This window comes from Amphibalanus amphitrite, unplaced genomic scaffold, assembly GCF_019059575.1.
Source record: "Amphibalanus amphitrite isolate SeventyFive unplaced genomic scaffold, NRLGWU_Aamphi_draft 000969F_arrow, whole genome shotgun sequence".
NCBI classification, from domain to species: Eukaryota; Metazoa; Arthropoda; class Thecostraca; order Balanomorpha; family Balanidae; genus Amphibalanus; species Amphibalanus amphitrite.
This window is the reverse complement of record NW_024882463.1, coordinates 61,564-74,738: the sequence shown is the minus strand read 5'-3', so window position 1 is coordinate 74,738 and position 13,175 is coordinate 61,564. Positions and strand designations below refer to the sequence as shown.

At 51.3% G+C, this 13,175-nt stretch overlaps 1 protein-coding gene across 3 annotated transcripts in view; it reads right to left on the bottom strand.

Moving 5' to 3' along the window:
• Nucleotides 1–265: 265 nt before the first annotated feature.
• The window catches only part of LOC122368703 (xaa-Pro aminopeptidase 1-like), a 65,940-nt gene continuing 53,030 nt past the window's right edge, over nt 266–13,175 (bottom strand). Inside the window, exons 2-14 of one of the 3 annotated variants that reach the window (XM_043342901.1) lie at nt 9,854–9,986; nt 9,439–9,607; nt 9,041–9,280; nt 6,817–6,912; nt 6,396–6,595; nt 5,943–6,084; nt 5,698–5,824; nt 5,325–5,454; nt 5,186–5,208; nt 1,962–2,091; nt 1,466–1,646; nt 947–1,122; nt 266–754 (exon numbers count right to left, since the gene is read on the bottom strand). In XM_043342901.1, coding sequence (XP_043198836.1) covers nt 635–754; nt 947–1,122; nt 1,466–1,646; nt 1,962–2,091; nt 5,186–5,208; nt 5,325–5,454; nt 5,698–5,824; nt 5,943–6,084; nt 6,396–6,595; nt 6,817–6,912; nt 9,041–9,280; nt 9,439–9,607; nt 9,854–9,982 — 1,863 coding nt within the window. In that variant the 5' untranslated portion in view covers nt 9,983–9,986 and the 3' untranslated portion in view covers nt 266–634. Of the gene's footprint in view, nt 755–946; nt 1,123–1,465; nt 1,647–1,961; nt 2,092–5,185; nt 5,209–5,301; nt 5,455–5,697; nt 5,825–5,942; nt 6,085–6,395; nt 6,596–6,816; nt 6,913–9,040; nt 9,281–9,438; nt 9,608–9,853; nt 9,987–10,796; nt 10,855–13,175 lie in introns of those variants that run through there. The other 2 variants (XM_043342900.1, XM_043342899.1) reach the window with 2 other exon arrangements.

Here is a 13,175-nt window from a genome sequence, read left to right as displayed (position 1 = left end):
CGAAGCTTCTAGCAAAAAGCAGAGAGCTACATAAAAGGTTGCCGGGAGAGATACTTGCTAAGCAGTGAGAAGCGTAGAGGGCATGCCTTTCGAGCGTACTCGTATATTGTGTTGCCAATTACACTCGAAATATACGAAATAAGTGCCATTTAGTACGAAAACTTAAAAAAGGCAAAATTTCAACGCTCATTTTCTCGACGTCTTTCAACCCAACAATATTAATGATTGTAAATAAATAAGAGCTTTATCCTAAAGTAAAAATACCTGATAAGAAAAGTATGTATTCCTTTGACAGTGGTTCAATTACAATGCTACAACAAATTATTAAACACATCCAAATGGCTCGGATGTGTTCAGCCGCACAGCCATCTGCACATATTGTGTCAATACAGAATGTTTACTGCTTGGAAAAACATTAAAAGGAAAGTCACAAAGGCTAAAAGCGACATCTTCCCAGCTGAAGTGGAAAAGGAAACATCTTATTGTCGACTCCCAGAAGGAAGCGCTGACTGAAAGTCTGCAGGAATACTGCGGGCAGCAGCTCCGAGCTAGGCTGGCAGTGAGGCGGCGTCGCGCTGGGACAGGACCTGAGACCGGCGGCACGGTTCGGCGGCGGGCGGCCGGGGCACACAGGCTAGCCGAGCGGCTCCGTCTCGCGCAGCAGCCAGGCGTAGGCGGCCGCCCGGCCCTGCTCCTTCAGCAGCGGGCCCACCGTCTCCCGCACCTCGGCGTGGTAGTCGTTCAGCCAGCTCACCTGGGAACGGCGGCCGTGCAGGCGTTGGTCAGTTGAAAGACCTACTAACAAGCCGTACACCCAGTTACCTCAGCTGCGGCGCTGGTAGCTGTTGTGAGTTATCTGCTCCTTTGGTGTCACTGCATTCACTGGCCACCACAGGTCGACAATCTCAGGACAACCCGGACCAGTCCGACCCACCCCACCGCTCACCTCTTCTTTGGAGAGCAGGCCGGGCACCAGCATCTTGGTCTGCACGGGCACCAGCGTGACGTGCGCGAACGTCAGGTAGCCGCGGCCGCGGAAGTTGTGCTTGGTGTCGGCCGGCACCACCCGTATGATGTTCTCCAGTCGAATACCGAACTGGCCGTCCTCGTAGTAGCCCGGCTCTGCGGATCGAGCATGGGCGGGGAGCGGTTAGAGGGCAGGGCATGGATATAATGTCAAATCAGCTCAGAGGCTGCATCAAACCTCAGATCGCAAAAGCAACGCTGCTGCACTACGGTTGCCCATTGTCGTTTTGTTTGTTTGTTTGTTCGTTTGTTTTTCCTTTTGTTTTATTTCATAATATCATACCAAATCTTTTCACCGCAATAATCGTAAAAAAAATATTTTATCAGAATTCGTCTTTTAAAAAATGTACAGGGATCCCGATCAGCAGCACAACGCTCCCTGGATGCGATCCAGTCAGGTCAGATCCGTTCCACGTTCTAGCCGGCGCCGGCCGCTTACCATCCGACACGAACATGCCCTGCTCGAGGCCGGGCTCGCTGGCCGGCTGTGGCCGACTGTGGATCGTCTGAGGACCCTCGTGCACGTTCAGGAACGAGCCGATCCCGTGTCCCGTGCCGTGGGGGTAGTCCAGTCCGGCCTGCCAGAGCGCCAGCCGGGCCAGAGGGTCCAGCAGGGTGCCCTGCACCAGACAGGCACACAGTCACATCCCGTCACAACGTCAGCACAGTCGGAGGGCTCAGTAGGGTCCCCTGTCCCACACAGATACACAGTATTATACTGAGATAATCTCAGCGCCACAGGATCCAGCAGAGTGCCCTGACCTTAAAGGAAGACAGTCGTACCATCCATCTACCGTAAAACACCGTACGTCAGTACCAGTCGATCTGCTATAAAATACAGCGATATAATATATCTGAAAACGTGGCAACTTTGTACTGGATTGGGTTACGGTTTAAGAGCATCGTCGAGCGAGCCCAGCAGTCTGATCACTCACCCGCGTCTTGTTGGGGAAGACGGCCGTGGCCAGGGCGATCTGTCCCTTCAGCACGCGCGTGAAGCACTCCTTCTGGTGGTCGGTGGGCTGGCCAAAGTGCACCGTGCGCGTGACATCCGTGGTCCCGTCCCTGCCCAGGGGGAACGCAGAGATGTCATGGTGGTGTCGATACGCGATAGCGATGTTTAGTCAATTACGAGTTCAACGCCCCCTAGTCTTTATCGTCCTGATGTTCTGACATCTCGGCGTTGCGTGGCGGCTCAATATGACCAGTGCATGTCCAACAGAGCCGTGCTACTACAGGGTGGGGCAGAAAGATTTACCTGTTTGTTTTCAGTCCATAACTTAAGAAGTTCTGAACGGATTTTGATAAAATTTTGCATTTTACATTTTGTAATACTTGTTGGTGAGCTATGGCGAAGATGACTAAGTGAGCCCAAATTGCGGCGCTGAAGTAGGCTGACCACAGCTCCCGAAGCGTTGCCAAACAGCTCGGTGTTGCCGTAAAAACTGTTTGCAGTGTAATTAAATGACTTAAAAAGACAGTGTTAGTGTCGACGAAATCATACCAGGCAAAACAAGGGATTTCCGCTTCAAAAAGCTGGTTAACATCGTGCACAAGAAGGTGTTTCAAGTCCTTGGTGAAGCATGCGCAAACTGCCAAGGGACCTCGGTGTTTCGCCCAGGACCGCCAGGAGAATCATAAACGATGGCTTAGGCTTCATGTCACACAGGATGCAACGTCAACACCTAATTTCGGCGGCATCCAGGGAAAAGCGGCTACACAGGACCCAAAACACATTGGAGATCAGGAGCGCCGCGGGTAACAAGGCATTCTGCTGGTCCAATGACAACATTTTCATGCCTGAGCCCCAGAGACACTCCCAAAGCGTCAGAATCTTGGCAGATGGTCCATCCAGCATTAATCCTGCTATTCGCACCATTTTTTCTTTTTTTTGTCGCCAGAAGAATGCTGGTGTCATGATTTGGGCTGCCGTCGCATGCGACGGCTCAAAAGGAACCTTGGTCTTCATCAAGGAGGCTTGAAAGTGAATTCACGGGCTCAAGTCCATGTGCTGGAGGAACATGTTTTGCCTTGGGTCACTCAGTCGTTCTGAGACGGATACGTCTTATACGGCAAACGCCCAACATCGCTAAACCGTGGTGGAAGACCCACATGCATGGGTTCTGGGACAGAGACATTCGGCCATCATATGATCATCAAGTCCAGACCTGAAACCGATGAACTCCGCAATCTGGACCATCTTAGAGAGGAGGGTGTGTGTAGCGCCACACAGCAGAATCGCCGCCCTGAAGCTGGCCTTCGGGACGGCACCGTCGAAGCTTGGCGGGGACACCGTGCGGCGCTCGTGCCCCTCCGCAGAGGAAGGTTTCGAGGCAGTGGTGAAGGACAAAGGTGACCATTTTGAGTCATAATGCCGTCGCTGAGATGTGTACATGTTACTGCATATATGCGCCAGAAATCAATTTGATATCTTTGTTCGGGGCCGAAATATTTAAGAAAATAAAGAGGTAAATCTTTCTGCCCCACCCTGTAAGTATACAGCTCAATAGCGACTCGGACTCACCTGTACTGTACTGCCTGCCCGAGTCGACCAGGCAGTAGGAATAGTGACTCGCCGGTCCGCCCGAGTCAACTAACCGTGACTTAACCGTTAACCGGTAACCGTTAGATACCGTGACTCACCTTTATAGCCCGCTAAAGTCAACCAGTGACTCACTTGTACATACAGGGTGTCCCATAAGTTCGTTCTCACATTTTATTTGCATGTGAAACAGAGTACTTTGCGTTTTGATATATTTATGACCCCTCAATGTGCTCCCCATTTAATAGGCAAACACATGAACACATGCTGCGGCATGCCAACCGGCATGTTTGGCTGCATAGCAGGCTTAAAGTTAACCCAGACTGACTTGACATGCGCCGTGAGCTCCTCGAGGCTGGAACAGCGCTACGCTTCGACGAGCCTAAATTTCAGCATACCCAACAATTTTTTTATGAAATTTTGATCCGATGAGGTGCCTGGCATGTGGTCTTGCCACAAACGCCTGTCACAGTCTCCTTGCACCGCTTTTAAGCTATGCTTGACCTGTGCACTGATGCACTGTCTTGCCTGAAGATGGGCCTACGACCTCTCGGATGCCATTTTCTCCTCTATAAATGTGTTCATACTCGCGGTTCGAGTTCAGCTTGAGGGCTGAAACTCCTCCTAGATTTTCTTGGAAAAGCATTATGCTTCCCAAAGCTGTTTCTGGGACACCAATCGCAACCTGGTCAGCGTCTGGACGCCTATAACCCCACAATACCGTGACCTTGGCCTTTCGCATAGGAACATAACGGGACGAAACGGAGGCCTCCTCCTTCGCCCTTATGGGGTTGTTTTCGGGTTTGGACGGGTGTTTCATCTCGAACGTGGACTAGTTAGTCCAGATGACCTGGTTGATGTCCTCAGCCCTTTAGTTTTTTAGCCTCAGGCATAACGAAACTCATGTTTGGCCATTTTAAGACGTTTTTGACTGTTTTGAGCCCTCCGGTAAGCAAAGCTTAAGTCACCTTGAGTTATGTACCCCGTAAGAACAATTTTAGACAGCTGGTAATCCATCCTGAAAAGTCTGCTTACCAACTTTCTAACCCTTTGACCTTTTTGATGGCCACTTTGGCGCCACACAGTTTTGGCCACATGGCTCACTCCTGAGAGCTGACAAAAAAGAGAATAAACTTGCAATGATTGACTCCCGACAAATCATCGGTGTCACTTGCTGACTGTGCGTCCAGTTAGCGATGGACATTGTCTACAGACTGGTAGGCCTCAATCACCCTCAATCGTCGCGAATGGTCACGTGCTGACTAAATACCGAGACGTACCCGTATTGGAGACCTCTATGTTGCGGCGTTAGCCGTCTGTGTAGGAAACGGGCTCTCTAGCAAAAACTATTTTGTCTACAGAAATTAGTTACTGTGGAGCATATTTCTACCAGCCATGGCAACCACGTAAGCTCAGTAACGAACCAATTTCAGCGTGCCTTTAAGCAAGAGAGCCTAAAAACGTAAAATTTAGGTGAGAACGAACTTATGGGACACCCTGTATGTACTGTCCGCCCGAGTCGACCAGACACAGTGACTAACCTGTACTGTAGACCAGTACAGACTCTGACTCACCATTACTGTCCGCCCGAGTCGCCAGGTGCAGACTCTGACTCACCGGTACTGTCCGCCGGAGTCGACCAGGTACAGTGACTAACCTGTACTGTAGACCAGTACAGACTCTGACTCACCGGTACTGTCCGCCGGAGTCGCCAGGTGCAGACTCTGACTCACCTGTACTGCCCACCTGAGTCGACCAGGTAGAGCTCGTCCTTGGTGATGGGTCTGTCGGTGGCCTCGGAGGGATCATAGTGAATTACCGCGCCGTTCGGACCCGATGACGAGATGGTGTTGAAGCTCAGGCTGACAAACAGGTCCTGCTCGGCCCTGGCGGTCAGGACGGAACGGACGGCCGTCAGGTGGCCGGCGGGACAACTGAGCGGCAGTAGTCGGGAACACCAGCTCACTAAATGACTGATATGAAACAGATAAACACCCCTGAGCTCCATTAATTATCAGCACTTTTCCCATCCTATCCAATCATCCCTAAAATCCATCAATTATCTAGCTCAAAGTCACAGCCCCCAACTTTCTGTGCCACGCCTACCCCACCGCAGCGCCGCGTATTACCTGAGCGCGTCCAGTTTGGCCGCCCCGGAGACCTCTGTGACGCTGTGCCCGGCGGCCACCTGCTCCTCCAGCCAGCTCAGGTAGGTGCATAGCGCCGCCGCGTCCCGTACGTGGGCGCTATGCATCCCTGACACACGGAACGGGGCACCGGTCAGCCAGCGCGTCCCCGAAATACCGAACAGCTACACTGTTTAATGGTCCGAACTAAAGTACCAATAATGCACTACTGATGGGGTTCGACTCACCCTGGATTTCGGTCTCGTTTTTGACGGCCTTCATGGTGCAGGGCGGGGTGCGGTCCACTTCTCTCTGACCCCGCTCGAACAGAGCTGACAGCGCGTGACTCGACAGCGGGCACAGCCACGCCTTGCCCTCCAGAGCGGCAGCCTGGAACGTGACCCCGACATATACGACTGAGTGTGAGGCGCATGCGATGCACATTTAAAAATAAGAGACAAAAAATAGAGAAAACAGCGATGCCACTGAGCAGCTAGCCCGAGATCCATCCATTCAAAGTCATGAGCTTCACCAGACCATTAAAAAAAAAAATTAACTACAAAACGAGGAAGAAAAAGAAAGATGTTAGATGTAACATGAATATAAAATTGAGCAAAACAAAAATGGCATTTCACTTCAAAATAATTCTGCTAATTAATTAATTTCGGGTGTCTCGCACCCACCACCCTCCGAGAACGCACCTTGTCCTTTAGGAAGGACCAGACCTCGCCGTAGCCGTGAATCTCCAGATCGGGGGCGCCCTCGTCGGCAAAGTGCTGCGTCACGGCCGGACTCAGCTGAGCCGGGTCGACGAACAGGTGTACCGAGTCGGTCAGCACCACACAGTACGAGAAGAAGACGGGGTTGTAGACGATGTCACTGCCGCGCAGGTTCAGCAGGTCTGCCGGCAGCGGCGGGGCGCTGGTCAGGGGGAGCAATGGAGAGTGGTCGAAAGCAGTGCGGTCAAGAAGCAGTCAGGTGCGCCTACAGCAAGATCAAAACGACGTCAGAAAGACATACGCGACGATAATCCAATGCCGATGCGGTAAAGCTCCGGGACACGGCAGAAAATGATACGACGGACACATCTCCAGACGATGTGGTACGATCTCCGCGACTTACAGGCGATCTCGTCCAGGGCAGCCACCACCAGCAGGGTGCAGTTTTTCTTCTTCATATGAGCGCGCACTTCCTCCAGCTTGCTCTTGACATTCATACCTGCCGAACATCCACACGCGCAGCATCGTGAACAACATGAGACGTCTTGCTAATGTCCACATAAACATCGCGCAAATGAGAGGAGTTGTACTTTTGAACTGTATCTTCACCAAGAAGCTCGGTAATACAGCCATTACACGGTCACCCCATCACCAACGTAACCTGAGCGCAGGGTTGGCAGAGGGTGGCAAAAACTGGTTTTTGCCAGTGGTTTTAACCGGTTTAAACCGGCTGGCAGAAACCATGGTGGCAAAAACTGGCAGAAACTGGCAAAAACTCAAGTGGCCAAAACTGCGTTGTTTGCCTAAAAAGCAATCGGTTGAAATGTACAAAGTCATGTTTGTCATTGGGACCCAGTAAACATTGTCTCGCTAGTTTACCGCTGCTTAAAATGTCTGTCGGTAGTCAATAGATGTCCACCAGGAAGTGCACTTTCATGCATCGCTGTTGGTGTGCTTCTGCACATGAGCATATGCAGGAGTCGTTTCCGACCAGACCTCGAGAATGGCTGGGTCGATTGCGCTCAAATTGGGACACCGTTAGGGACTGATTAGTAGGGTGTCGTGCATAGTCGGTTGGGGTCCATTTTGCATGTGCGCACGTGCGGGGTGACGCTTCCAGATTGGGAGAACGGCTACGTCGACTAAGCACAAATTTGGCACTGACACTGTTAGGAACCGGTTCGTAGGGTCCGGTGCACAAGTCAGTGGCAGATGCCCTTTCCCACTTCTTCAATACTCGCCGCCCGCCGGCGCACTTTCTCATTTGTCTCACCAAAAAGGCGCCTTATTGGTTAATTATAGAGGACTCACGGAACTATTTAACACTAAAATGGTCAAGATACCACTTCTATTTGGACTGAATCCTACTTAACCCGCGCACCGACGGGGGGGCGGATATCCGCCCCCCCCCCTGAGGTTTTTCGCGAATAGCGGGAAAACCGCGGCGCGTAGCGCCGCGAAATTTGGTATGACTATTCCCTTATCAATTTTACACATGGTGTGCAAGTTTGAACCTCCTACCTTTCAAGGTCAGGTCACCAGGTCACTTTGAATGACCCAACCTCAAGTCACTTTTTTGCAACTTTGTCACCGTGCCAGAGCTACAGTAGATGTCGGAGGCCTTTGAAAGTCGCAGGATGTTATTAGGTCATTAGTAGCTACAATTTGTATATCTCGGAATTTTGATATCGGTGACCTAAGGTCAGGTCAATTTCGCGACCTCCCCATTATAAGTCAATGGGGGAAAAATCAACTCCCTGTTTTTACCACTAAAACGGGTCGGAATGGCCCCATATACCATACATGACTTCATATACGATCAACCTTCACTACCTTGAGGTCTGTTTTGCTGTTGGGCAGCTGTGAGGTCATGTGACGTCATCAAAGGTCACCAAAGGTTTTTGGCCAATAACTCCGTACAGGAACAAGATACAGACGCGTGGATGGTCTCATTGTGTTCAGCTCGTCAAGACGCATCGAATGATATACATGATGACCTCGAGGTCACGTGACCTGAGGTCAACCTTTGACCTTGACCTTTCGAGGTCAACATATATATCATTCGATGCGGATTGACGAGAGGATCACGATGATGCCCTTAGTTTGTTCCTATCTTGACTAATTCGAAAGTTATTCGAGAAAAACTCTCTCCATATTTAGCGCCGCCATTTTGACTTTTTCGACCCCTGTGACGTCATCTTTGACCTGACCTGAAAATGACCTTAGTAAAAATTGTAGATCTTGACCGTGCGTATCCGATGCCGTTTACCGCTTGTCGCTATCTTGCTTCGTTCTCGAGATCTCAGGGGGGGGCGGTCATCCGCCCCCCCCCCCCCGTCGGTACTAAGTTGGCGCAGACCCCCGTCGGTGCGCGGGTTAAAACGTGTCCTGCTCAAACGCATGTACAGGCATAGCGTTTTGACTGTTTTAGTTTTTGCCAGTTTTTGCCACTTTATGCCGGTTAAAACCGGTTTAAACCGGCAAATGGCAAAAACTAGTTTTTGCCGGCAAAAATGCCAACCCTGCCTGAGCGGGACCACTGCGCCAGTGTAGGGGGCCCCGTACCTGTGTAGCGCAGCGGGTGCGGCTGGACGGCGGGACCACTGCGCCGGCGTAGGGGACCGTACCTGTGTAGCGCAGCGGGTGCGGCTGGACGGCGTTGGCGGTGCGCGCCGGCCGGTCCGTCCACACCAGGTCCACCAGGTTAGTGTGCACCGGTCGTAGCCGGTGACCGCCGGCAGCCAGCTCCGCCGAGAGCGTGTCCCACAGCCGCGAGGAGAGCAGGCGCGGGTCCACGCCCACCGAGCCGCCCGCCGATGGCAGCACCTCGGACAGCCACTCGCCCTGCGACGGTGTACCCGGCAGACCTGCAAAGGCACACTCAATGAGACGGCAGTCTCACTGCAATCGACGGCACCACAGCATAGCGGCACAAAACGTCATTGGGCACCATAACGAAACGTGCCCAAACAGAGCACCAAGAAACGCATCCCCTGTGGCGGGACGGGCGCCGCCGGCGACTGACCGTCCTTCATCAGCGTCCAGTTGTGGTCCATTTCGCTGGCGGCCTGCAGGTGGTAGCGGCCGTCCGTCCACAGGCAGGCGTGCGTCTGGGTGACCACGGCCGTGCCCGCCGAGCCCGTGAAGCCCGTCAGGAAGGCGCGCCGCTCGTCACAAGCCGCCAGGTACTCACTCTGCGGGCCAGGGGAGCGCACAGGGGGAGCATTACATTCAGAGGAAATGGGGCTGTAGGCACTAGTCTGTCATGTTCATGCAGGACTGTAGGCACTATGTAATCTGTCATGTTCATGTGGGTCTGTAGGCACTAGTCTGTCATGTTCATGCACACCCAAAACACAAAACAATGACAATACTGTGGGAATCTACAGTTCATCTTCAACTCATTATTTGTACTAACAGTTTACATCCACATTTCTTACCCCATGAGCATCTGATGATGGCACAATGTATGCATGAAGCTCCTCACTAACATATTTGGTATTCTTCATGAAAGCCCTCAGCTGCTTGAGCAGGTGAGTGGTATTCTTTGCGCCAGCCATGGCGGACATCACACTGAAAACAGCAGCACACCATTCATCAGCCCAGCAGCTTCCTGGCTGAAATTGTTTAGAAAGCAAATTTCCTGATGAACAGTTTCATGTAGTAGGAGCTTGATGCCTAAGGAAAGCATGTATGTCAAAAGAAAAGCACCTATCTACAAAGTCATCTGCACTGTCCATTGTGAACAACACCTATGTGGTGTAAAGCTAAGTATGAGTCACTGTTCTCAAACCATTAATGATGTAATTTTTCCATCAACATCACCACATATTCTCCTAGGCTTTTGAATTATTATCAATTATGGTAGGGCTTAGGTATTGCTTGGAATGCACCATTCCACATTTAGAAGCCTTCATATCAAAATTCCAAACAGTTACAATCACCACAGTCAAACAGCAAACATACCTACCTATTTCACTTTTTATCTTATAAAGCAATTTTTCAGGCAAAATATGATGCTTCAATGAACATATGTAGAATCATAATATGAGCAGAAGTCAGAACTGTCTGAGGCTGAGTCAGAGTCTCCAATCCGAGATTTGTACCTAACACCTATTCTTTTTTGCTTATCAGCCTTTCGAGCACATAAATATTATTTAAGTTCTTTTATGAAAAATGGATGTGGACTTTTCCCGTAATTCAACTTTCGTTAAAGCACGCCTTGACGGCAGTAACCTGCCTGTCCTGCAACATACTACATAGGCATATAGCTTCCCTGAGATATGGCCTGCGTCAGAAAACTAAGCTCACCACATACATCGTATCGGTGTATGTACAGCATTAATTCTAAAGATTTTAAAGAAAATAAACACATTTACTTACAACACTGCGATGTCTAATAAAAATGGTGTATGAGCTGAAATGTAAAATTGCTCAGGCTCTATTCTAACGCAAGGCCCTATATACCAGGTAGGGTCGTCCGGCGATTCTACCTTTTCGTGACGTCAGCTCGTGACGTCATTTGGAGTCAAGTCTCGAAGCCCCGTTCAATCCCCATGTAAATGAGCGATTTTTGAAGCACTGTTGAATGAAGTCTACACAAGATATATCAAACCTAAGTATCTTATCTGAAAGAGCAGACAATTTTCTGCAAGTTATCTATTACGTGTTTTTCGCTAAATCTTTTGCTTTTTTCACAAAAGCGTAAAATGTCCCCCCATGTCTCCGCAGCCTCCCTGCCGCCGGCCGCCGCGCGGTCGCGGTAGTGTAGTGGTTAGCGTGCCCGCGCAGTATTCCAAAGGTCCCGAGTTCGAATCTATGCGGTGCGAAACTTTAATTGCAATTCCAAGCTGAATATACGCACATCCATAATAAATTATTATTCGTATAGCTAAACTGTCACCAAGCTATCCATATAAATTGACTTCACCCAAAATATCGGCAAGATTCTATTAAAATATGAATTCAAATATGGCGGCTTGCACTGCCGCGTGCGTTAGGCTCCGCCCATAGCTCCGCCCACATGCGTGACGTCATTCGTGTTAGTGGACACGCAGAGAGATAGGGGACGACATGGGCCTGATTCTAACGATTCAATAGTCGCCGGCGGGGTCGCCGGTAAAAATTAAAATGTGTTCAAGAAATCGGCAGTCGTAATCATGAAACAGCGTAAGCAGGACGATCGCGTGTTAAGCCAATTACTTTTCCAGATTTGGTTTGCACGAGCAGGAGTTTGTCAACAGTTGAAAATAGTGAACGTCGTTGATGCGCTGTTTTTGGTATTTTATATATTGATGCCATATGAAGTAATATCTTCACTTTTTCTCACTACTGCTAAATTAGCGTTTGGCGCTTGAGTTGAGAATCACTGAGATTTGAGAATGAGAGCGGTCTTGTCGTACGGCCTATGAGCGATCAACGGGCAACAGGCTTTGCTATGAGCTGTCAGCTGGGTCACTTAGGTAGTTATCTCGAAGCACTTCCAATCCAAGACTTCTTATAAACAGAGTGCACTTGTACTAGGTACTACATTATATACACTGTGGTACTACATAGGTAGTAGGTACTAGGTAGGAGTAGTAAAGGAATCTTGGTAGGTAGTAGGTACCCACTCATTAGTCGCGTAATTCTTTTTTCCACCCAAAGGAAGGCGCTATACGGAGAATATCCCATTGCGTCACCAGGCGCGGATCCAGGGGGGGGGGGGGGCGACGGGGGCGGCCGCCCCCCCCCCCCCCCGACATCCGAAAAAGGCGCCCATAGCCCGCGGCAGAGAGGGCGCCCCGAGCAAAACAGAGGCGACACAGCAAAGGTTGAGCAGAAATAGGGCACCTCCTGCAGAAGTTGGGCTCACCAAGCAGGAGAGCGACGCCCAATTGCCCATTCTCAGCAGATCAGAGTCGCCCCAGAAGCTGATGGGCGCCCCCAGCAGAAGAGGGGCGTCTTATTACAAGAATAAAAACATGCCTTCTGTTCAAGAGGGGCATTCCTGGCAGGAGAGGTGTCCCCCTGAAGAGGAGCGCCGCCCCAGCAAAAGCAGAGAGGCGCCCCCATTCCAAGAAGAATAGGGGCGCCCTAACAGCAGATAGGCGCCCCAACAAAAAAAAGAGAAGCCCCATAATAAAAAATGGGTGCCACTGGCAGAAAAGGGGCGCCCCCGGCAGCGGAGGGGGCCCAGCAGGAGAAAAGAGCCTCCAGCGGGAGACGGGCGCCCCAGCGAAGGGGGCGCCCCAGCAGAAGAGAGGAGCCCCCTGCAGGAGAGGGGCGCCCCAGCAGAAGAGGGGCGCCCCAGCAGAAGAGAGGCGCCACAGCAAAAGTTGATCAGAGATGGGGAGCCTTCAGCAGAGGTTGGGCTCGCGAAGCAGGATAGGAGCGCCCCATTGACAATATCCGGCAGACGAGAGACGCCCCAGCAGCAGATGGGCGCCCCAGCAGACAGCAGCCGTTGGGCGCCCCCGGTAGAAGAGGGGCGCCTCATTACAAGAAGAAAAGGAGTATATTCTGCACAAGAGGGGCGCCCCTGAGGCAGCGGAAGGGCAACCCCAGCAGAGGGGCTGTGCCCCAGTAAAAGGAGAGTGGTGCCCCGCTCCGAGGCAGAAGAGGGGCGCCCAAGCAAAAAGAGGAGCCCCATAAGAAGAAAAGGGGTGCCTCTGGCAGGAGAGAGACGTCCCCCGCAGTGGAAGGGCGCCCCCAGAAGAGGCGTCTCTAGCAAAAGATAAGTGCCCCTCCCCCTGCAGGAGAGGGGCACCCCAGCAAAAGTTG